Source organism: Strix uralensis, chromosome 16, assembly GCF_047716275.1.
Source record: "Strix uralensis isolate ZFMK-TIS-50842 chromosome 16, bStrUra1, whole genome shotgun sequence".
In the NCBI taxonomy this organism is placed as follows: domain Eukaryota; kingdom Metazoa; phylum Chordata; class Aves; order Strigiformes; family Strigidae; genus Strix; species Strix uralensis.
The window spans coordinates 15,234,353-15,259,768 of record NC_133987.1 but is presented as its reverse complement, the minus strand read 5'-3'; the positions used below and the strand labels follow the sequence as shown (position 1 = coordinate 15,259,768).

The 25,416-nt window shown below is 36.5% G+C and overlaps 1 protein-coding gene across 7 annotated transcripts in view; it reads right to left on the bottom strand.

Annotated features, from left to right (window-relative positions):
* Positions 1-25,416, bottom strand: part of MRTFB (myocardin related transcription factor B) — an 85,759-nt gene that overhangs the window by 8,130 nt on the left and 52,213 nt on the right. For all 7 annotated transcript variants that reach the window (XM_074886699.1, XM_074886704.1, XM_074886700.1 and 4 more), the window contains 12 exons: positions 23,916-23,971; positions 23,269-23,344; positions 22,049-22,210; positions 21,305-21,489; positions 14,076-14,216; positions 11,804-12,051; positions 10,085-10,238; positions 6,868-7,893; positions 5,342-5,497; positions 2,292-2,450; positions 1,853-1,990; positions 368-428 (listed from right to left, as the gene is read on the bottom strand). In XM_074886699.1, coding sequence (XP_074742800.1) covers positions 368-428; positions 1,853-1,990; positions 2,292-2,450; positions 5,342-5,497; positions 6,868-7,893; positions 10,085-10,238; positions 11,804-12,051; positions 14,076-14,216; positions 21,305-21,489; positions 22,049-22,210; positions 23,269-23,344; positions 23,916-23,971 — 2,562 coding nt within the window. The remainder of the gene's footprint in view (positions 1-367; positions 429-1,852; positions 1,991-2,291; positions 2,451-5,341; positions 5,498-6,867; positions 7,894-10,084; positions 10,239-11,803; positions 12,052-14,075; positions 14,217-21,304; positions 21,490-22,048; positions 22,211-23,268; positions 23,345-23,915; positions 23,972-25,416) is intronic.

Below are 25,416 nucleotides of genomic sequence, written 5' to 3'. Positions count from 1 at the left end.
CTTTTTGTATAATTTCAATATACATTATATGGGCTTGCTCAACTTTTCCAATTTTGATAAAATATGTGTGTGCTAACCTAAGGTGTTATTTTAATTGTTTGAATGCCATGTGGATTATTGCAAAGGTCTACCTGGGCTAATTCACAAGCAGAGAAGTTCCACAGCAGGTTGACTGTGTGTGTTTTGGTAAATGTTTTCTTTAATAGATAATTATTGCAAACTTTCAGAAATACTAGTTTCATCCAGGCTAGACAGCTTCTACTTCTTCTCCCAGAAGAATTCTTTCTTTTCATTCCTTTGATTATAGCACTGAGTTTTTATTATCAGGTTTTAAATCTCTGCATCACACAGATGTCAATTAGCTTACCTCCACTCTTGATGAGAATATCAAAAAGATCATCCATCTGCTGACTGTGTGCACTGGAAATCTGTAGTGGATGAGAAAAGGGTTATTCTTTTTCATGTAGTATTTTTTCCTAAGCTGATTGATCCTAGCTTCTCTCAATATACGTAAGTACTAACCTATGATCAAGACTAAAATTCTTCATATGAAACTGTCAATCTAGAAAACAGAGAGATATTTTGGAGAAAATTTAGGGAAAAAATCTGAAAAGCAAGATAAAGATTTCATGAAGGCAACCTAGAAGAGGGGTGCAGAAAACTAGGGATAAGAAGGAGAATTGCTAACCCTGTTTTGTACCAGGGTAAGTATCTGGAATAACTGCAGGACTTCGGGGGGCACATGCGGAACTGTTTTCTCTCAGAGATATCCTGAAAATAGCCATCAGGTAAGATAAATTTTGTTAGGTATGGCTTGGTTTTTTTCAATTTGTAGATTCATGTTCTTTTCGTTTTTAAAGTGGGGAAAGCTTTCATCAACTGTTTATCTGTTTGTTTTAAACAGCCATCTCCTGCATATCTGCACCTTAAGCAAAGGGTCACAAAATGCCCCCAAACCCATTCTTTCAAAAACGGTCTAGGAAAAGTGGAGATGTTTATGATAGTTTCAAAACTAAGACAGTGCTTTAAAACACTGGTTGTACTCTGGAGATGGGAAGTAATTTATTATCTTCAGGAGATCTAGCTCCTGAAGAGAGGCCAGTGGGGAGGCACTTCACTAACTGGTAGTGATAGAGTCATGTAAGACGACCTGTGTGCCTTCGCTGTGAGGGTGTCTCACACATGCCAAGAACATGTGAAATGGCATTAGATACCCATGCGTGTGCCTGAGTGTCTGCCACCACAAAACCAGCCATAATACTAAGTCACTACAGGGTTTTATCTTTTGGGGTAGTTCTGAAACGCATGAGGTTAGGGATGCTCATTGATATTGTTTGCAACTTTCCTCCAGTGTGAAGGGTGTCATGGTAGACTGACAAAACACTGTAGGATTATTCATCAAGCTCACGAAATACAGACTCTTTTCAAGCAAGCACCTATGCTCATCTATATATATATGTATGTTTGCCTAAGTGTGTATAAACACACATACATTCTCCTGGTTTTGGAAAACAGGAATATATTTTCTCTCTTTTAAGTCTGAAGTTTGGGCATCATACATCCTTGAAAGAAGTCAGTTGAAGGCTAGTTATTGTTAAGTAGCACTACCAGCATTATCCCAATTATATATATGTATCACCAACTGGATACTGTAAGACTTATTTACGTGTCTGTTGCTTTAATAAAAAGAATCATGAAACAGGAGTCCTGTAGTTAGACACAGTTATGGACATATTAACAGCGTATGTTAGAAAATCTTGACACCAAACAAAAAACTAAAATGAGCAATGGCTTTGATAATTCTAAAGAAAAAAAAATGTTTTTAACGGACTAAACAGGAGAAAATAACTACCTCACGGTGCGATGGCTGAATATTGCGGGTCTGTTTTATGGCCTCTTCATAACGAGGAGGATCTTTTGTCTTGGATACTGTGTTGTTGAAGAGGGATTGTTGAACAATGTAAGGCTGGGCTTGAGATGGAGAACCAGGCTGCACGAAATAACAAAACAATGATGAAACAATATGTTTCAGGGAATTCAAGATGTATCAAGTTTTACAGATTACCCTATTTTGTTGTACCAATCTACATACCGACAAATAACAATAGCATAGGTAGTCAGAGGGAGAAAATAACAGTGTCTCTCTTGCTCACACATACATACATCTATGCATTATTAAAATCTACAAAACATTCTTCCTCGAGTGAGCTGCAGTATGTGCACAGTTGCATGTTATTTAAGAATAATAATATAAAACTGAACTTTATGGAACATTGTTGGTCTAACCTTACCTTATTAGGAGTAGCAGGTCCATTCTGCACAGCGGGGACCTGGTTACCACCAGTGTGAATGTTGGAGTTTGATGTTTTATTAATAAAAGATTGTGAAGGTGTTGTAACTGGTGCAGTCTGATAGGAAAATACTGTATTTGATGTGGTAGGTGGAAAAACCTGAAAAGGATTAATATATCAGTCTTAGGTTGTGGGTTTTTTAAAAAGTTAATAACATTGGGTAAATGACATTAATAAAGTTTAAGGCTTTTTTTTTTTTTAAATACTTGCTTGCTTAAATTCCCTATTCAGGGAATGTTCTTTGCACTGATTTTTCCCACCAATACAATAATTTGTAAATCTAGAATAATTAGTCTTTGAAAGAAACTCTGTGCTGTGACATGTTTTCATTCATCACTGATAACTAAAAATATTTTCCTGTGATTTTCCAGGAAGCATGAGGAAAGTGTAATGTAATTTTTCCAAAATACATTGAGAAGAGTGTGGAACGTTTAATACAGTATGCATGATTTCCCCACCTAGTGGACAGTCAAGAAAATGAACTTATTTCTGGTCTGATACAAACTAGTGTACATATCCATGCTTGTCCTATGCTGCCTCTTTTAAGACAGAATGGTTTGGTTTGTGCCATGTAATTCTCATTTCTTTGAACTACAGATGTCTCTGAGTAGTGAGGGAGAAGCAAAAGATACAACTGTTGAACTTGGTATCAACTGTAAATTTGGTTACTGGTATATAAACTTTTTATTTCTTCAACTCATAGTCCATACACTTATTTCAAATGATTCTAAGCAGTATTGTACTTCTCATATTTTTAAGGTAAGGGGAGAGGAAGATGGGCTATGAATGTGTGAGTGCTTGAGATTATTCTTCAAATTCAGTATCACTCCCAGATACCTTTATGTACAGTATGAATACCAAATTAAGTCTGCTGTGAGAAGGTTTAATACAGTTTTTGTTAGCCACCTGGATCATCTGTGTGAAAACTGCTGTGCTCTCCAGCTGTCTGCCACTGAGGTGAATGGCTGTGGAGAGGTCTCCTTATTACTGAATGAATTGAAGAACAAGGGCCATGGGGTAGCTAGAATGGGAAGAGACACCTCAAGTGTGTAGGAGAAAATAAATGGAATAATCAGCTGGTTCGCATAAAAATCTGAGCTACCTGAGAAAGTCTAGATGGATTCATGGGAAACTGGCTCTGGAAAACAACTATTTATGGAGGTGATCACTATTAGGAAGACCAATTTCACTAAAAAGCGTTAAATTGATAAGTATCATTACTCACTCGCAGTTCATTAGCTCAGTCTGCCTGCTGAAATATCCAAGCCTCATGAAACGCAAACAGCCGGCAGGTAGATCTAATGCTGAATGCATGAAGACTGTCTTGATCTATTGTATCACGTCAGTATTTTACATTCTGATGTAAAAAACAGTGCAATTACGCTGCCTGGTTTCCTATGTAAAAGATGGCAGTAGATGTGTGAGAAAAACAGCTAGGATAGGCAGGCTGCTCAGCTCCAGGATAGCCAGATGCAGCCTAAAGTCTGCTGGGAACTATGAGGTCTCCATGACAACCGATCTGAACAGGGAAAAGACCAGAGGGTACAATTCTTGGTTATCTCCTGCAGTCATTTCAAGAAACTTCTAAACAGCAAAGGAAGCAAACTGCTAGTCTCTGGCACAAGTACGTGCCACAGGATGACTGGAAAATTTCCATATGGGACCTGTCGAATTAACAAGGTAAGATTAGCCCCTCACCAAATCCCAGAAAACCTGGATGAAATCTGTTTTTTTGGATATATGTCAGTTTTGACTTCCGTAGGATAACCTCAATGTCCATGAAATTAAACAGATTGAACAAGCAGTCTGAAGAGTGATGATGCTCATTTAGTTGTGTTCCCCTCTATTAGCCAGCTGTCTAGAGAATGGCAGGGCATAACCATACGTCTTCTAAGATAAATTCTTATCTGGAACAAGAGCCTTAACAGAAGCAGATTAGAGGACATTGCACAGGTAGAAGCCTCAGATTGCATCAGAACGTGGGTTTTATGATGCAGTTGTGTAAACTGAAATATATTGTCACAGTTACATAACATACTGTAAAAATTAGCCTCTTCATCGTGAAATTTCAGTTGTTTCTGAATTATCCTTTCCTTGGGGCAGGCTGAAAAACCTTGTTGTCCCAAGTGATAGGAGCCTTAGAGTCAATGGCACTGGTAAGGAAGCAATAAAGGTCCAGAACCAATCTCTTGAGTTCCTAATATTAGAGGTGAGCCTGGAAGAGGCTCAAAGGAGGCAAAAGCCTTTTCTTTTGTGATGACTGATGCTGATGGGTTGATATCAGTTACCATATGAACATGACCAGGTTGGCACTCACAGCTCTGCATCCAGTGCTGATGAACATCTGTTCTGGAATGGGAAATTTCACAGCTGAGTGTTTTGGGTAGAGAAGAAGAGAAGGATATCTCTGAATCATTCCTGCATTCCTCAGGAAGAGATGTATTGTAGCTATGATGGGGTTTTGACTCACTAGAATTGCTGTCCTCAGTATCCAAGTCCATAGCCTTCTTCGGAAGTAAGGATGAAATCAACAAGGGAAGTAAGAAAACTAAAAGGAACTCCTTTTAAAGAATAAACCTGTGAAGCCATAGGTAAAAGCTTTCTCCTAAGACCTGCCTCCAAGAATCTTCCATTTTGAGCCAGTGGCAAATAGGAGAAGCTGACTGGAATACCTGATATACCACCTGTGCTGAGCGTGAGGAAGAACATAGTAACAGTGGTGCTGTAAGAATACCATTAAGATAAAAAGTCTTTAGCCTTATTTTTCAGTTGCAAATAAATATATAAAGTCCTGCACAGACTAAAATTCTGGAAAGAGATGGAGTTACAAGCCCATTTATCACACCGAAAAACATGGTACAGAGATGTTAGGTGACTGGATTTATATATGACGCAGATGACACATAAAAGATTCTAAAAGCTTCTAGATAAAAGATTCTAGAATTAGATTACACAGCTATTTATCTTAATGCTTATTTCTATCCACAAACCTTTCTGATTTGTTGGGTCTGACCAAGTGTATGCTGCGTGATGGTGTTTTGTTTTGATTGTGGAGTATGCATCTGAGGTGCTGCCTGGACCAGGCCAGAGGAAGAAATAGTAGCAGGTATTTGTGATGGGGTCTGTATTCCAGCTTGTGATTGAGCCTAAAGGATGAAGATAAAATATTTGCATTATTTGTACCTCACAGTAAATTAGATCATGTAAAAATCTATTGCATAGATTATGCAGAATAGCAATAGCACGTATTCTGGGAAGGATGAGCGTGAACTATGTGTAGCAGACAGAATTTTTGCTCTGGTACTGACAAGTTCCCAGCTAAAAGGTGTTTATTTTGCCAAAAGTTTAAGAAAGATAAAGACAAACTGGAGAAGGTCCAGTGGAGAGCAATGAAAATAAAAAGAGAGAGAGCATAACCAGGAAGGACTATAAGAACCAGGTTTGAGTAACCAGAAAGACAAAACTGATGATGCAAGAAAAAGGTTGGTTTTAAGAATGTAACAGCAGTTTTTAATGGCCACTGAAAGGCAAGAAGCATGTCTAACCTCAGGAAAGATAATTTTAGCCAATAGTTAGGAAAACTTCCTGCAGTATGAGTGAAGTACCAGAACAAGCTGCTTACAGTTGTGACAGAATTCTAGCAGGATTTTAGAATGATTTAGACAAAGATCTGTCTGGGTGCGTGGCTACTAGGAATAGCTCTTGCACTGCAGACTGTGGGGCCCATCTCCATCAGAATTTTACAGCCCTCGTAAGTATTGCTAAATGTGATGGTGCACACGCTGGCATCAAAGCCTAGGCCCACAACCTGCCACAACCCCCAAGTACACACTGGAGCTGAAGGAGTACTTCGCTGGCATAAACCATTTCATCTAGCTATGCCCAGTAGTGCCACTGGGAAGTGTATGCTTAATTCTACCTTAGACCAACAGGTTAAACTGTTTCAGCTTGGTGAGATTACTCTTACACCTCTTCATTTATTTATAACCTATCTTGGTTTATGCTGTATTTATTCATTGTGATACTACCTATAATCAGCCTAGAAATACTATTTGTGTAACCATGGTTTCTTTTTATAACTCCACGGGAGTTCTACAACCTAGCATTGACATTCTTAAATACAATGAGCCATCACCACACAAGGAAGTTCAAACACACATTTTGCAAACAGATAGACCTCAAATACTGGGTTTGTAGCTCTCTATTACAATTTGGAATTAACAAAATCGTGGTATATGCTGATATAAATCAAAACCAACTGTGCATGGAGGCAGTACATGGTAAGACAATTACTTTTCAGGAAGGAATATCTGGGAAAAAAGTCATAAAGAAAGCAAGTACTAGAAGAAGTTATAAAGAGATTGGCTTTTACTTTTTTCTACTCTTTTCCCTAAAGCAGAAACAGGCTAAGCCTGATTTTTAAGTTAATCTTACAAGCAGCACATTTACCTATTTATACTAAATTGTGCAAATAGTGCCATGCAGTTTACATGATGAAAAATAAAAACACCCTTACCTGCAACTTTATGTTTCCAACTGGTAGCTGCACTGCAGTGGCAGAGTTCGGTCCTTGGATAGATAGTGGAAGGAGCAGCTGTGCAGTTCCTTGGGTAGTTAATAAAGCTTGAGGTTGGGCAACAACTGCAGTTTGTGGCTGCCTCTGTGGATTAACATAAAATTGAGAAATGGCATTCTGAGGTTCAGCTTTGGCCACAGGTATCTCCTGCTTGATAACAACGGCCTTTTTGGCAACTGGATTCTGGCCACTGGTATATACCGGTTGTCCTAAAGAATGACTAGCTACAGGTACAGATTGACTTGTACTGGAGCAGTCAGTAAGAGCATTTTCATCTTTGACAGCAGCACTGAATTGCTTCTGTTCCAAAGCAGCTGAGTTACCAGAAGTCTGAGACTGTTGTTGTTGTCCCCGTTTTTCAACCTCAAGTTGCATCTTCAGTACTTCCACAAGTTTTTGCTCTTGTTCCAGTTTCCTTTTGAGCTCTTCAATCTGCTTTTCTTTTTCTTGAAGCTTGCGGTCCTTTTCTGCTACATCAAACTCCATGGTTGAGATGCTTCCACTACTGCGATTCTGATTATCATCACTCATATTTGCTCTTAGTGGTGAAGTACTTAAGAACTGGGATGGTGACATCATGGTCATCATTTCTGTGAAAGTATCTGCCATACTAGTGTCATCTGTGCTTAGACTAGATTGTTCTGAAGGAGAGGGAGATATAGGCAAAGGAGAGCTAATGTTTTCGGTATTTACTACTTTGCAGCCAGGTCCAGTAGATGTTTTTTCTGGAGGAAAGCTGGATATCGTATTAGCCACTGGTTTATTTAGTGTTGCAACAGGAAATGCCACAGTCACTTCCCCAGTGTTACCTGTGGCCCCAGTAGAAGTGGTTACTGTAACAGAGCTACTAGTAGCAACCCCATTGTTATTAAGATCTTGATAGGGTTTCAGACGCTCAATAAGATCTGTTTTTGTTCCAGACACTGGTAATCCCCTCAATTTCAACTCCATTTTAAGCTCTGCTACCTGAAATAAAACAAAGCACAATAGTAAAAAAATAAAATATTAAAACTTATTTATATACATTCTCCCTTATTAAATCTTAATAAGAAAAATTATTTTTCAGCATATTTGCTAGTTATTACACCTTTGTTTTCTGACAGCGTGCATGATCCGTGAGCACATTTCCATGACCTGCTACTTACTTTCACCGTTTAAGTGGCCAAAACCTTAGCAGTGTTCGGTGGTTGTACAATCAATAGTAGCAAAGTTATACTAATTTTTCATAAACACTCAAAATGGGAAAATGAACATACAGCTCCAATTCTGGGCTAAAAACTTCTGAAGTGAACCTGTAGATGATGTCAGCAGTGCAGATAAAAGCACTGAACACTAGCACACTGAACCCCTTTGTTACGCCATCAAGGCGGATAGGTATCTTTCTGAGAAATTTTATCAGGTCAGTTGGATGATTCAATAGACCCATCAAACACAGAAGGCTCGCTCTCTAATTAGCAACTGAACAGTTATAGCTATGTGCCATCTGGGTTTCTTTTACAATCATAAATATAAGAAGTTGAAATTAATCTAATTTCTGATAGAAAAATGTTCTCAATTTTTGAGTAAATGTACAGACAAAGTGAAGTGCAAATGTGTTGACTGTAAATTAATTCTGTGCTTCAAAACACCAATTAAAAAACAACAGTCACAGTGAATGGCTTCTGTTTATGATATACATACACCACATCTAAGTATCGAGTGTTTGGGCTGTATATATATTAGAACCACCTCTAAAAGAATAAAAGGTAGTGACCTCAGTAATATTTCAGTACTTTGCCAGTCTAGAATTTTCAATTATAGGTCTTCATGATTTGGAAATGATGAAAGGTCATAGCAATCCATTTAACATTTTTAAGAACTACAGCAATTTTATGTTAAATAACTGTCTACCTAACAATGACTATCAGCTGTCTCCCCTAGTCTGGTATCCTCTACTCTTGCTTAAAAGTGCATTTCAGTTTTTTCTGTTTTTCAACAATGCGTTTCTGAATTTAATCAGAACTGATTTACATGATTCAGCGTTAAAACCACCACCAGCAGGTCTGCAAGTATGGCTTATGTTAGTGTTACCACATTAGCAGGAATACCAATAAATTATGCAGAAATGGGTAAGTGAACAGCTTTAATCACTGCAAAGCACAAATTCAGGTATTAAAGTCTGCAAAGCTTATTTCAAGCACTGTTGTTTGAATTGCATTTTTACAGACTTGTTTCATATTAAAAGATTGGCTTTAACTGACAATAGATTACTGTCTTGAGAATCTAATCTTCAGAAGCCTCTTTTTTTATCGCTTTAAGTCTACAGCAATACTCCCATCCCTCAGAAAGCCTTGGTGAAGGGAGGGAGACACGAATAAACTGCCCACTAGATGTCCCCGCGCCTCTGCTCGGGTTTGGAACATTCGGGTAGCTGCTTTTGAAAGGGTCCACATCTAAACCCCCACAAGCTTCTTCAGATTCATTTTCATTACATCCCTCACAGTATTAATTCCTGTTGATGTATTTCTGAAGGAAGAAAATCCTATGCAATGCCTTCATATTACAGTTTAATCTGAGTTTACACAGATATTTTTAACTTCAAAAAGCTTTTATGAAAATTAAGTGTTCATTTTCAGATGATGTGTTGAACTCCGGTAAGAAGATCTCTTTATTTTTCTGTTCTCTTTTACTAGTGTTATTTCTGTGTTGGCTTTACAGCAGTGACCTCTCTGAATATGTTATTATTAGGGTATCTTTTAATTTATACTGCTTAACTAAACCTCTTCATTGATATACTAGAATTGTCATGAGGAAATTACTGTTCCAGTGTTTAAATCTGCCTGGGTTAAAACTTCACATGAAGTGTGCCCCACAGTTTACCCAAGGTATCAAATTATGTACCTATACAATCTGTCTGAAATTCTTCTTCCTCTTCTATTTCTTTGACAAAGAAATGTCATTTCTAGAACATAAGCATATGAGGAGGCTAAATCAAAACAAATATTTAAGTCTAGAAGAGTTATGTCTGAAAACTTTGAAAACCTTATTCTAAACAGTTAAGGGAAAAGTACAGTTTTAATTGGTAAATAATATCTGGGCTTATTCTTGACAGTAACAGTTGGCAAGTTATGACCTATAGTGATGCACAGGAATGGACAAATCCCTCTTATTTTTTTACCTTCAAGTCATCCAAGCTTGAAGGTAGAGGTCCTGGTTTTCGGCTCGGAATATTACTGTTCTGTCTTGGTGAGCTGGCAGCTGAAGTCGGTGTACTGTTGTTCAAAGTATTCAGTGGCGTATTCCCGTTGTTACTCTGTTTGTCATTCAGTGGCCTTCAAGCGATAAGAAAAAGGGAGACAATAATGTCAATGCTAAATATATTACATTGTCAATCAAGAAGCTGTGGTTCTGAATCTAGTGTCTATCAAGTTAATGAACACATGAAATTTTTTTTACTAATACGTATTTAACATAAGACATTACCATTAAGTATTTTTAGTAAAACAGCACATAGAAGTAAATATAAGAGTAGTACGTTGATACTTTATTTTCTCCTAAGAGTACTAATTTATGCTTCATAGCTTTTAATATTGTCACAGTATCCCTGAAGAATACTACGGACTGCAGAATCAGTTTATACAAATTAATCATCAGCTAGAGCAACTAGTTAGTTTTTTGACATGAGTAAAAAAACTCCACAATATTGAACTCTATGTATCAACCCTACATACATGTCCAATGTCCATATGTAACAAGGACCGACGTGAAGGCAGTTTACTCTGAAGATGATGCATTTTTATCAGCTGTACTCATAAGAATATCATATAAGGATCTCAAAATAATTGTACAAAATTTAAAAATGCCATCATTTATACTAGGTACCATAAGTCAGCTCTTTTATTTCGTCTGATTTATGAAAAAATGTTTCTGAAATGTCAGTAAATGGAACATAAGAAGCGTGGGTAAGCAGGCAGAAACATCTCTAGTCCAAATGTTAGGATACATGGTAATTATAAATATAACCACAGATGGTATCTTTAACTTTTCTAGCCTCACTTGCTGAGGAAAAATAACTCAGTGAAAACTCATTTTAAAAAACCCCAGTTGAAAGTAATTTGAATTTAGGGTTGTGTGACTGTGGCATGTTACAGTATAAGCACTTCTAGGAAAAGATTGGTCTTGGATGGTGAGAATGAAACTGCAGATAGTCAGCTTCTCATTCTGCTATAGGGTGCTGGCAACTCTTTGAAGATTTATTTTTCTAACTGCTTCTACCTATAAATCATAAACCTATATTTCTCACTGTTAACAGTGCTAAAGATGAACACTGATGAGGAACTCGTATAAGCATTGCAGATGAAGCTATAAACAATATACAAATTTTACCTAATTTAAAATGACTGTTTCTTCTTATTTGTAAACTGCAAAAATGTGGTCTGTGAAACTGATGTAAAAAGACAGTAAAAACACAACAATAGTATGTGTCTTTGTAAAAACCATCATCTGTAAGTTTCTCTTCTGCTCATATTTGAGTCATGTTTGTCATATTTGAGTGAAAATGGCATCAAAACTTTCTTGCTTTTGCATAAACGCTTGAGTTTCAAATATGCATCTGGTCGGAAAAAATGCATCTGACAGGTAGGAGGTTCTGTTTCCACCTCATGCAAAAATAACTAGAACCATTTAAAGGCTTATCAGACTTCAGGAGTATTTTAACAAGAGAATCACCTTGTTAAATGAGGCAAATAACACCCACAGTGATGCACATTGCCATTTAGGGTTCCAGTTGTCTCATAACATTTGCAAATGCTTACTTCTAGCTTACTTCTAAAGCTCTAAAGTCTATAACTGATGTATATATCTTTTCTTTAAAGGACACAAACAATGCTTCACATACTTCAGTGGTGCAGGTAGAATTGTCTGGTAGTTGTAGTGTTGTTGCTGTTGGCTCAGGATCTGCAGCTGCAAAAACAGTTGCTGCTGTTGTAGCAGACGAGCATAGTTGGAGTCCATCTGTGGCTCATTTTTCTCACCTTTCTGGTCAGGTGGAATATACTGATGATACTTCAATTTTTTCACCCTTGGCTTAGGTTCTTTACATTTCTTGCTCCGATGCTTATCATTTGGGTTCTTTGGATGGCTTTGCTGTTTATGGATGGAAAAGATTCAAACAACTGTAACAGATATCTCATTTACAAGCAGTTATGCAAGGTACAAAGTAAAGCATACAGGAGCACATTTACTGCAAAGAGTTGCTGAAATCCCTGCAAACCTGCCCAAAAGAATCACTTACCATCCTTGAAAAGTTAACGTACTCCAGCTGGCTTATACAAGAAGGGGTCATCAAATCACAGTTTGTAAATGTTTTTTTAATAGGTGGCACAAACGAAGCTAAGGGATTCTGCTAGTCATGACCTGTCATTGCAAAGAGGAATTCTTCTTAAAACAGTGCCCTGGTTTCGGCTGGAATAAAGTTAATTTTCTTCCTAGTAGCTGGTACAGTGCTGTGTTTTGGATTTAGGATGAGAATAATGTTGGTAACACACTGATGTTTTAGCTGTTGCTAAGCAGTGTTTATACTAAGTCAAGGATTTTTCAGCTTCTCATACTGCCCTGCCAGCGGCTGCTGGGAGTGCACAAGAAGCTGTGAGGGGACACGGCCAGGACAGCTGACCCAAACGAGCCACAGGGATATTCCATACCATAGGACGTCATGCCCAGTATATAAACTGGGGGGAGCTGGCCAGGGGACACCACGGCTTGGGGATTGGGTCAGTAGGTGGTGAGCAACTGTACTGTGCATGCCTTGTTTTGTATATTCTATTATTAATTTCCCTTCCTTTTCTGTCCTATTAACCTGACTTTATCTCAACTCATGAGTTTTACTCTTCTTTTTTTCTGATTCTCTCCCCATCCCACTGAGGTGGGGGAGTGAGTGAGTGCCTCACTTACGTGCTTAATTGCTGGCCAGGGTTAAACCATGTCAAACAGGTAGGTTCAAAGCCACTTAGCACTTTGTACAAGTAAAAGCTAGTATCTTAAAGTCCATCTATCTGTAAACACCTGCAGGTCAGAAGTACTTCCACGTCAAGATTAAAAGCATGGACAGACAGTCCTGTAAATTACAGGATTACTCTTACAAAACTTTCAGCAGTATCCTTATAGCAACACCTGAACATGTGGTAAAACCCTCTTCCTTTACAAGCTCTTTGAAATTATTTCAAGTGAAAAGTTGAAGGCAGTTACCTAGTCATACAGAAGGTATGAAAGCAGAAATCCTGTGTTGATCCATGCACATTTATTACACAGGTAGCCTGTTTTGGGGGATATCTGAATTTATCATTAAGGTCCTGCATTAAGTAAGCTGGTACAAATCCAGTGATTTCATTGGATATAGACAAATTTATACTAGAAATTGACTATTAGAGGTCATCCTTGTAAACTGAGCCAAGAATTAATTTCACTTAGTTAGGTAGAAGTCTACATACATATATTCATTACACAGCTGAAGACCTTTGGCAAAGTTGCTGAAATGAAGTATTACAGACATCTTCTAACACAAACCCCTCTCTAATTGCATTCAAAAAAGTTCTCCAGGCTGCTGGCTACGTCAGAGCAGAAAAGAGAACCGAGTATGTTCTTCTGATATTCAAATACAAGGATACAGTAACTTCTCTCACACAGTGTGTTCTGCTTATATGGTAAATGAACTAAGAAAATAGTTGTGAAAAAGGAGCAATACCTATAACCAAACTGGTGAACAGCAGACTATGAATGTGGTTGTCTCTGTTCCTATTAAATTATTCTCCATAAAAAATAGATTCAAAAAGATTAATTTCACCAATAGAAAGTAGAAACTCAATACTGCAAAAATCTGTTGTCCTTGTTTCTTAAAAACTTCCATAGCAATGTAATGCATAATTCTGCTTGAAACCTTTTGTCAGCTGTACTGTAAGGACCTCCTGAAATAATGAGCCACTCACTACAAGTGTTAATGGTTGATCTTAGCATACAAAAGCTTTCAGTCAACAACCAAGTGTGTTCTCCTGAACACTAATAAAAATTGTTGTTAGAGGCACTGTAACATGTATTTTGTCATTAAATATTGCATTGAAAAAGGACAAAGATTAAGAACATAGTCCTCAGATGCCAATATTACAGATACCTACCTTTACTAACGTTGGCCCAGGCTTTGCTGCAGATACAGTACTTGTGGTCAGGGTGGTTGTAGCAGTAGAACGTGTAACATGCTGTTCGATTGTAGAGGGAGTTTTGAGAAATTCAGGAACTGGAGAGGTTAAAGGTGGATACTAGTATTAAAAAAATATAAGGAAAAAGAAAAACATTAAAAACATCCACCATCTGAATAATTGAAAAAACGTGAAAAGGTTAAGACAATTTACTATCATGTCAAATTTGCAAAATATTTTTAGGAGGAATTGTGAAAACAGGACTCTTTCATGTACATGTCTACAAGTATTCTATAAAGGCACATTTTGGCACTCTTCAAATATAGCAAGTAAGATAAACTGGTTTACTACCTTGACTGCGTAGTTAACTACTGCATGTAAATGTATCCAAAATCTGTTTTTACTGGATTTACTTCTAGTTTCACCAAAGCAAAACAGTAATTGATTTTAATTTCAATTTTTGTCGTGTATCATAATAAATATTTTTCCAACATTAACAGTTTTCTTTATTGTTGGGTTTCTGCAGGTAAAAAGAACAATAACCAAAAAGGATTTGTAACAATATACAAAAAAAGCCCTCAGCAAGGGCTTTGTTTTCATAACCTTTACACTGTTGTTTTAATTTGCAGAATTCTCTTCTCCTTTTAACATACATGAAAGCAAATAAAGACATATCATGAAAACATCTTCTTTCTGTCTTTCTTACAAAATCATGAGAAGGAGCTGGAAGGATTCAGAAGTAATCTCACCCATTCAAGTCAGAAATATTTTACTTAAACTGCTCCTAACATGTATTTGTCTCTGGTTGGTAGCCCAGAATCAGATTAACTAATTGATGCCAGTTCTTAACTTTTGTTTGTAAGTAAAAGGGAAGATAAGGGTTAGAAATAATTCAAGGAAGAATGCAATGCATTGTTAGTAATTGTTAGCAGAGACACCACCATTTGTTATTACTCTGCTTGAAGCAACATTAAAATTGGACCCTAGACACACTACACGTATACTGAAGTTAGAGAAACACTGCTTTATTACTATAGAATTAAGGCCTTCAGTATTTTCTGTCTGTGAAGTCAGAATCTTGTGTACACAAGATAATCTTGCCACCCAAACTAGTACCATCAGAACAACCTCTCTTTTCATGAATGTCAAACATCAACATAGGAAAATGAACTTCTTGTTTCAGAATGATCATGCAGCAGCAGAGCAGATGTATTTTGAAGAGACAGTTTCCTATAGTATTTTCATGGCAACTGCACCTCTGATGGTGCCAGGAGGTGCATTACTTCTGCATCTGACTGCCAGCACAACGATATTACTGTGTACAGTCCAATAGCCTGAACTTTAGTGGGTTTGTTCCCTCGCTGTTACAAACATCATGTGTGTAATTTCTTCTATAAATTTACTAAATTCCATATAAGCTTAGGAATTCTTATTCTTCTCCCAGCACCACTACGCCTACCAGAAAATTCCCAAACGTTTTCCTACATAATTACCAGACTTCACCGAGCTTAACTTTGTCGTATCAATTTTTTCTGTGCTGAAATTGTTTTCTGATTTAAAACCTATTTCCTTCTGTAGTGAATATCCCTCTGATGGCATACAGTCTCTGTACATAAACAGATTTCAACCCTTGTTTTTCTAGCTACGCAAATGATTTTTTAATTCTTTTCTCATAAAAGGGATTTTTAATTCTCTGATCATCTTCTCTTGTTTGTGTTAAAGTTTTCATTAGTCTTTCTTGGATATAAGTAAAAGTAACTGGAAACATACAGGATATTCCACATGGCGATTTACTGGGATCCTCACAGTGGCATTAACACTTCCACTGGAATCACCTCTTCTGACATACTTGCAGTTTTACAGAGGAAGTACAGAGTAGCTCAGTCACTTCACTGCTCACCACTGCACCTCAACTGTCTTCCTCCTCAGTTTTCTTTTGTCAGGGCCCCCAGCCTTCCCCATTCCTTTTTCATGGGAAGGAGAGGTGGTGTGTATTTTTCTTTTTAAGAACTATTCCATTCTATTGGCATTCCATTTCTCTCCTAAAAGCCAAATCAACCAGTTCTTTCTGCATAATAACAATCCAACTCTGTGCTGCCTATGCCTTCCAACTTTTGTTACATGATCCGTTCTTATGTCAAGGTTGTTAATGATAACATGAAACCAGAATGTCCCCAAATCAACTCCTGCAGATCACTGTTACCAACTTCCTTTCAACCCAATACTTCCCTCTTTCTGTCTTATCTCTGCTTATCTCCATCTTCTCCAGTTTTGCTAGTGTTTAATATCATACAGTATTAAATCCAGACAGATGGGATCAGTTGTATTTCCATTGTTTAAGAAAGCAATTAGATCACCTAGTACAAGAGTCCTTTTATAAAAGCCCATCCATTTCCCTTATATTCCTATCAGTAAATATCCCTTTTCTTCAGAATACATTCTAAAACCTTGCATTCTAATCAAATCAGACGGGTACTTCTCCCTAATTTCTTCCTGTGCTCTACTATTCTTCCACGAGATTGTACCACAAAGGACTTAAATAATTTTGCTAAAAACACTTGGTACACATTTTGCAACTTTATGTTCTGGTTCTTTTGTATTTCTGGGATAGCAATTATCAAGTTGCCAGTCTGCATGCACTAAGGTCTCTGACTTTTGCTTACAATAAAATTGTAATAATTTTCCCTTCTATCTCATTGTTTCTTTTATACATTTTTCTGTGTCTCCAACTGTCAGCTGGCAACAGGATCCTAGCTTGCCATAACCTATCTAAACTGTATAGTGGTTTTGATCCTTCTGTAGTGCAGCCATCCAGAGGAAAAGCTCCTGATACTGCTTTACTAAATTGCAAGATTTAGTATGCCATGCCTAGTCACTGAAACATTGCACACATGCCTGTCTTGGGGTTGTGTCAGTTTATGGTGGCAGGCTAAAGATATAAATGCCTCTATTTTTATATCCAACTTTCAAAGTGCTCTGGAAAGCATCCGATACCTACACAGTATCTGTTATTTGCTGGACTTGCCTAAGAATTGGCAGAGGACTTTACAGGGACTTACCCTTTAAAAAAAGAGTTCTGGATGCTGTATTCCAAGGTATTGCTCTCCTGTTGCTATCAAGTTTAAAAGGCTTAGTTATAGTGGTATCATTTTAAAAAGCACTTAGTTTGTCTTTGATTCAAAGTGTCATGTACCATAAAACACAGGAGAATTCTAATGATCTCATGTTTTTCACTGGTTCTTAAATTTTCTTTTCCTGAAGTCCCATTTAAAAAGCATTTTAAATGTTTGATAGTTCAGCTTATTCATTACATAATCTTTTACTGTTCATCATTCTGATCCTTCTTGAACCCAAATAAATAAATAGACTTCAAATATAATATTTAGCAAGCCTTTACAGGCTATGAAAACAAGTCCATGACAGCACAACAAAACTCAATAAAATGGAGAAGTTAGTAACTTTCTAAAAACCTCAAACAAAACCAAAAACACCCCCACCTTTTAAATTCATACTGCTTGAAAATCATGCTGTTAAACATTCTCCTCTTGCCATAAACTACTTTTTCCTTACATTAGTTGTTATCCTAAACTACAAAAGATTAATGGCTCCATGAAATACAAAGCTTCCCAATTCTTCCTGCAAGTGTTAGATGAGGCAATGAACTACTTGATAGTTTTTTAAATTCAAAAAAACTAAATGAACATGTCTCAACTCCTTAACTTGATTAATTCATAAAGTAATGTAAAGATTATCTCCTTTGAACAGATCTTCTATTTCCATTTACAGATAATACGATTTCTGAATCTTTTCTTCTAGCTGCGAACAAGCATCTAGCAGGTCAACAAGCTACAGTGAATATATTAAGAAAACGGTCTCATTAACCAAAATACTTCAGCTGTTTTGAAGATGACTGTTTAATATCTTCAGAATTGTGAACATGACAATTTGATCTGTTTATAGTGGTGTGGTTAAAATGCCTAATCCTCACCAGATGCAAATACATTGGGTTAAAGCAAGTTTTAGGCCATCAGTCAATGAGGGTTGAAGGTTCTCAAAGTTATGTTACATCCTGTGAGGCCTGGAAATGTGTGGAGGAGGAAGCCTTGAAAAGAACTCTGGCTGCACTCCACTATTTTCAAAACATTCTTTGTATTTTATGTTGTAATAAAATGTAAAATTTGTCAGAGGAAATTAAAAGAATGAAGGAGCAATTTCCCAGACACATCTCCTGTAGAGACATGCTGTGCTGTTATTCTTTATTTCAAAAGGAACAACAAGGTAAGCATCTGTTTTATTCTGCAGAAGAGCAACTTTGCATTTTAGATCTGTGCACAGAAGCGGCTGTAACATGTTATGAAATCCATAAGCAAAGGATGGAAGTGCTATCTGAAGTGCTTTTTCAATCAAGTTCAAGTGCTCTGTTATTCTGTTGCTGCAATCACGTATCTATCTTGTGCTTCCTACTTGAAAAGCTTTTGGCATGTATTGCTTTGAGTATTTTTATTTAACTCTCCATTAGGAACCTAAGTCTTTACTTAGGAATCTAATTTCATGTGGTTTGTTTTCGATTTATTCAACACAAATTACATTCTCTTGACATGAAACCCAATTCACATCTTAATCTGTATGTTGGGGAACAATGAAATAAAATGGATGTGCCGTACGTTGTGTCCAGCACTGGTTTTCAATATGAACTTTGCAATACTTTTTCTATCTACTATAGTAGTAAGAAAACCAAGGAGTATAATTCCAGATCATGAGCTACTCAGTTGTCAGGTATCCATGGTCATTAAGACAGTAACATCTTTGGAGAATCAACAATATTTATCTCATATTTAACTGTTTAATTTTACATTACTTTATACAGTAAGAACTCAATCCTCAGTTCTGTCTTATCTTTTGTATGTGTCTTAATTTATGAATTGCAGCACAGTTCCCTATGTACAGCCCTGCCTTTGCTACAAATCCTCCGAGAGTTTAAATATATAAATAAATGCATTTTCTAAAAGAATGCTTAATAAAGACAAGCATGAAAATAATTTGAACTGCAAAGTTACACATCTTTTTCTCCTTTCTGTAGTGGAGAAAGTGATGACGGAGCACTCTTAGGAAGTCCTCCTGAAAAAGATTTGTTACAGATTACAGTTGATCAACATTAACCTGAAGAATATACCGCATTTATAGTAATACCATTCATATGTTGGTCAAATTTTGATACACTCTTAAATTCTTTCAAAATAAAGTATTTTAATGTTTGTGTTATACAGGCTAAAACAACTTGTTTACTAGGTACAGACTTGCATGAAATGCAACAAGTTAAAGTCCCAAAGCTTTTGAATTTCCATCAAATTCACACTTTCTGCTTAAGGAATACTGCTCAAATTAATACAAAACATTTCCGCTAATTAAACAGAAATGACAACTACCAAAATTTCTGCGTTTGCTTATATACACGTGGTATATCGATACCAAGTACACAAAGCCGAGTGCATTATAAACTGATGTAATTTGTAAGTCACTTCATATATATAATACTGTGATGAAAACCCATCTCTTTCCAGTAAATAATTTATTTAAGTGTAAATGTGGATAGTATGGTAAAATGCAATCTGAAACATAAATTATTTTTCTGCAATAATACAGCTGCTTTCATTTACGTACAAGAGGAAAATGGGCTTATTGGGAGAAACAGTAGTTCAGGATCACGGACTTTTTCCTATCATACAGGACTGCTCAGCAGGCATGTGTAACTGATTCAACAACTAATTCAGCATTGATACAAGGCAAAATTTTTGTTACACTTCATTTCAACATGGAACCACAAACTAATGGTTCCTGTAGGGAAGTATAACTCAGAATATAAGCACAATTTGTCATTTACTTAGCTATGTCAGTCTCAAATGAACAAGCTGAGTGGAGATGAGTACTGTTAAATCTGGCTGGTTTGGAATTTGCTGGCCATTTAAGCTAGTTCCCATCAGACAACATATGATGACTTTGCTTGCCTTTCCCTCCACTGGAGCCTTAATTTGGGTCTCCATCCAGAGAAAAAGTTCCCTGAAAGCTGCAGAAATCTAGTTAAAAGCAAAGCCTTCTCCTCTTAACTGGGCTTAAGTTAGTGAGTTTAAATTTACTAGCTGAGGTATGACAGAAAACATCATAAACAACCTATTTAAGCTAAACATAGTAACCTTTAAATAAATACATGTATCTCATTAATAAATAAACTTACTGATTAACTTAAAGGTGAAGATAAAGACCTGTGAAGCAAGCGCTGTACAAGATATTCTAAAAAGCATCCAGGTAACAGTATGATTATGCATATAACTGTTTTCAGTATGCTAATAGAAGATAAAAGAAATTGATTTGTAGCACCTTTGTTTCATTACTGTTTTGGCAAATTATTTTACACCAGCACTTTTACAATGTGTTTAAAGATAGGGTAGGCGATGTTACTGTCCATTTCAAATCACGGAATTTTTGTAAGAAGAGTTCTCTTTTCAAAACTCATTTTTGCAACTCTCATGAAAACAGTCAAGTGTTTTCATTCAAATCCACTGTTCTTTAAATCCTCACATGTTTAAATGCTCTACTATAAAGACAACATTTTATCTGCCATGGCAGACTCAGTTACTTTCCTTTCTTGGTAAATAACTTGAAAAAATACTAAAAACCTCATAGAAAAATCAACATACAGGTTATTTTCACATCTTACATAGTAAATTCTTTAGACAGTCTTTTAAAACTATAGGAGAGAACATTTAAATTATGTGGGAAACCTTATTTTTTATGGACTTTTCTGGAGATAATGGAACTGACGTCAACTGTTGTTGTTTCAGCTAAGTTTAATTCTAAGCAAGTTCAAGACCTTGCCCAGAATGAAGACAGACATTAAGTAATCAATAACAGCTGCAGTAAACCACGGATATGACCTTTTAAACAACTTCTGGGAAAGCTGTAAATCTTCTACGGGCCATAATGAATTTCAATGAATTTATGGCTTTACCACAGTCTATGGGAATTTCGTCACTGCCAACAGCTAAGCCAGGGTTCCAATCTATACAGACTCCCAAACAGAAAATGGGAGTCCCAGACACTCCTTTGCAACAGCAAGCGTATTCATTCCATCTGAAACTATGCCCCATTTCTATAGTGGCAGACCAAAAATCATACCGTGAAGATTTTGTTTCAACGTTTAAAAACTGTACCTGTGTTGACGTAGTAGCATTTGGTGTTACTGGTGATGGTGAGTCACTTGTTTTTGGCTCACCAGGGGAAGCTGCTGAACCCTGGGATTCTTGGCTGGCTGGCTGATCTGGTGATAAAGCATCACTGCTGTCTTCATCAAATGAATAATCATCCAAAGCTTGAGGATAATTCTCTTGTCCAACTGCTAGAATGTTTACAAAGAAACAAGCAAAACAGTTTTTTTTAGTTACACAACTTGAATTTAGACATTAGTGGCAGAATTAGTTAATTGCTGGAAAATGATTGGTTTTCAGCACAGTCTAAACATAAGTATTTATTGTGTTTTTAATATAATGACAACCATATTAAATCATATTCAAGGAATCAATAAAACTAAGTGCATGGCACAAGTTGTTTTCGTAAGAAATTAAAAGGTATGTTCAACATATGTGGAGTGCACAGACACCTATGACAGATTGAGTAATGGCCACATGTTTGATTACTTTGTCATAATTTTTATTACAAAGAATTCTTTTCAAATACAGTATTACACTCCAACTGTATAATTCCAACTTAGTTTTGAATATAAATAGGGTAACTTTAATTAAATGATCACAGATTTTAGGACTCAGAAGCTGAAAGAATTGGTAGTAATAAACTTTGAGTATGTTACCTTCCAGTGAACTTTACCCTCAAGAGTTAAATTATTATTTTCCACAATGCCATACAGATAACAACATAGAAGCTGTGGCACTCTGACTTGCCTATGATAGCTTCTTTAACGCTGGAGTCTACAGGAAGAATATTTTTTTCTACCAGTTCCATAGGACCAGGCCTCTGAGCAATCTTTTCATTCAGATCATCTGCCAACCGAGCCCTCTTCAGTTTCATCTGAGTGGCTTGCAGCGAAGGCTCTGCAAAGGTCTCTAAAAAGATATATTGATATAAATGTTCTGTTCCATCTTTTCTCCAATTTCATGACAACACTGTCTTGTCTTTGCAATAACCATTCCACTTTTATCAAAAGCAGGCAAGTATTCTGAAAATTCTCAAATTAATAAGCAAACCCAAGATTATATGAGTAGATGTTGTTCATACCCATGATCATGTTTTTCTATAAATATAACCTTTTTTAACAGCAGTAATACTTTTGGTAAACATTTGTCTAATGTCCAAAAATAATGCAGGGAATATAAAATAGCAAACACTAATTATAATCTGAAGACAGCATTTGCTGCCCTAACAGTTTGCCATTGTGAGCTATGGTAAAGGTTTAATCAATCCACTGATTTTTAGATTCTCTTTTGACAAACATCTTAAAAAGTTTACCTTTAAAAATAGCTTCTAGCACAAATTTGAGTCTTCAAAATTGTATTTCAATGAAAATATGGGATAGTCTGTCAATATGGATGTGATCTATCAATATGGAGAACTATCTGGGTTTAGTATCCAAATGCATGTTTTGAAAACTAGTGGTTATTAAACTGACTTGAATTATGGTTCTTTGGTAATTTCTGTCTTTGTTAAGATTATGGAGAAACACAGTAATACAGCCCCATTCATAAGACAACTATTGTTTCAAATGACCTGAGCAACAAGGAAAATAACAAGACAGGGTGAAAGTCAAGTTTATTAAAGATTGTTTGGGGCAATGGGGGAGGGGGGGAAGGCTGTCAGGTTATTTAGGGTATGAGTAGAAACTGAAGCAATATATATGCTATGTGTACATACCCCATGGTATACTTATCATTACAGAATAAAAGCAGTATGCAACTGCAGAGGAATACACAGTTGAGAATACTTTCACTGCCACAGATGTATCTGTTATTATACACATTTAGAATACAGATTACAACAGACACTGTAGAAGTAGAGAAATAGAGCATATAAACCTTTAGAAATAATTCGTATCAAAGACTAATTCAGTTAGAAAACTGAGTGCATAACAGAAGTTCCTTCTAACAGCAGCTCAAAAGGTACATACCTTCGAGGATGTGCATTCTCACCAGCTCAGACCGGTCCGGCCTGCTGCGAATCTTGTGCTTCAAAAAATTTTCAGTCTTTAAAGAAATAAGGAAGTAGCATTAACTACTGTATGCTAGAAAAATCAAAGTAGTTTGATAGATCACTGATGTCCAATCAATGAATATTTGAAGTTGCATTCAGATAGTTGGACATCACTGTTAGAACATGGGCAGTAGAGGGGTTTGTTTTGTTTTGTTCTGTTTTTCTATCAGTTAAGCAGTGCTAATGAATTTCTATCTTCCCCAAACAAGTTGGGAATGTTTCTGGATTTGATCCCATACCACCACACAAAATCACAATAGTGTAGATTTACTACAGAAATACTGCACAAGCATAATTTACCCAAGCATCCTATCCTTAACTGGACTAGCTATGTATTACATTATGACTGTTAAGTTTATCCCCCCACCTTGATCTGTGAAGGATTACAAAAATTCTTCTCAGATTTGACACCAGTATTTTATTTTAATGAATTCTTCCAAGATAAAAGCAGATGTTATTACTGTAATGGTAATCATTTTTTCATGTACTCAGAGAGTTTAGTATCACCTACAACTGACTATCCATTTTCAGATGTTAATAACACGTTTACACAAAGCGGCTTACCCTGGCTCTTTCCAGGCTCTTTATCTGCTCATGGAATGCAGCTGGACTTTTCAAAGCTGTGAAGGGAGAGTAAGAGTTAAATTCACAGGAAGTGATTTCCAAAAGAAATATCCTAATCAGTATGTGTGTATGGGTGTTTAACACCATCTCAGAGTGGTGTTTGCATCTGACCAGGCTTACATTTGACTCCTGCTAGTTGTATTCACTCATATTTAACAGAGATGAGCAACTCTCCTACACAGAATACTTGGAATACTTGATTTTAACAGACATTACCATGTAACAATTAACTTTTTCACTCTGTACACTGGGGTCTATTTACCAAAACTGTTCCACAGTAGAAATTTTATGAGGTAAGGTTCAGAATGCCAAAATACTGTTTCATTGATTCCACTGTATTTACTATCTGTGTGTGCTTCATAATTGATGGTACTAGAGAGAACTGGACCGTCCCTTAGGAACTATTTGTGCTGATTTTTTAGAAAAATTTGAGGAAGCCCCAAATGTTCAGATTAGAAAACAGAATGATGGTTAGCTGCTAAATAGGCAAAAAGAGTAAAAAACACTACCCAGCTAGAATTAATATGAGTCGTAGAGTGCTTCATCTCAATCAGATTGTTGAAAGGAAGTGAAATGGCAGCAGACATAACCCATTTTATTTGCCACACCTGTGGCAGAGATAAGATACTGCAAAACAAAATCTTTAACACCTTTTGACAGTTTAGAGGTTTTTTCCCAGGTTTCACTCAAAAAGAAACAGATCATTCTGTTCCTGAAGATAAGTGACACTACAGACCTGGGAAGGTGAACATGCTTTAGCAAAACGATCTGAAGTCTGCTGCATACTCAGAAACCTTCAAGAAAAGATTAGCTTTAAGATACTGTGCTTTCAAGCTAGAATTCACCAGTGCACACTGGGCTATTTATAATAACTTGACATAATTTTTGTATATTTTCAATGGTTGCGGTTTTTGTTTGTTTATTTTAAGAAAAATCACTTTTCACAGTTGACTCTCTTGAAAACTTGAACCTATTATCTTAAGCCCAGTCTCATCCACTGTCCACTTAGGGATTCTCAGTGTTTTCTGTGCATTCCTCATTCTGAAGCCAGGCTTATCTCCAGAACAAGTCAGAAGATGTTATACTAAACAATTAGCATAGTCATTGGGAGCTCAAAACATCTCTAAGGAAAGAGTTAACTGCAGTTGAATTCTAGGCCCCTAAATATCCATATTCAGGAGGACCTTCTTGTGATTCCTAAATTGATTTTAGGTGTCAGAAGTGCTGCTGCTGAAACAACCATCATCTCGCAACAGATTGAAATCAATAAAGGAGAAAATGGACTCTGGCAATAAATTGCATAAGCATGCCAATTACTTACTTTCAAAATACAAGTGCTGTGAGTTCAGACATACAAATGTAACAAATTTCCAAATTTACAAACATTATTTTCTTGTCAAAGCAGTATGATCTGCAATTGAATTCCAGTGGTAGAACACAG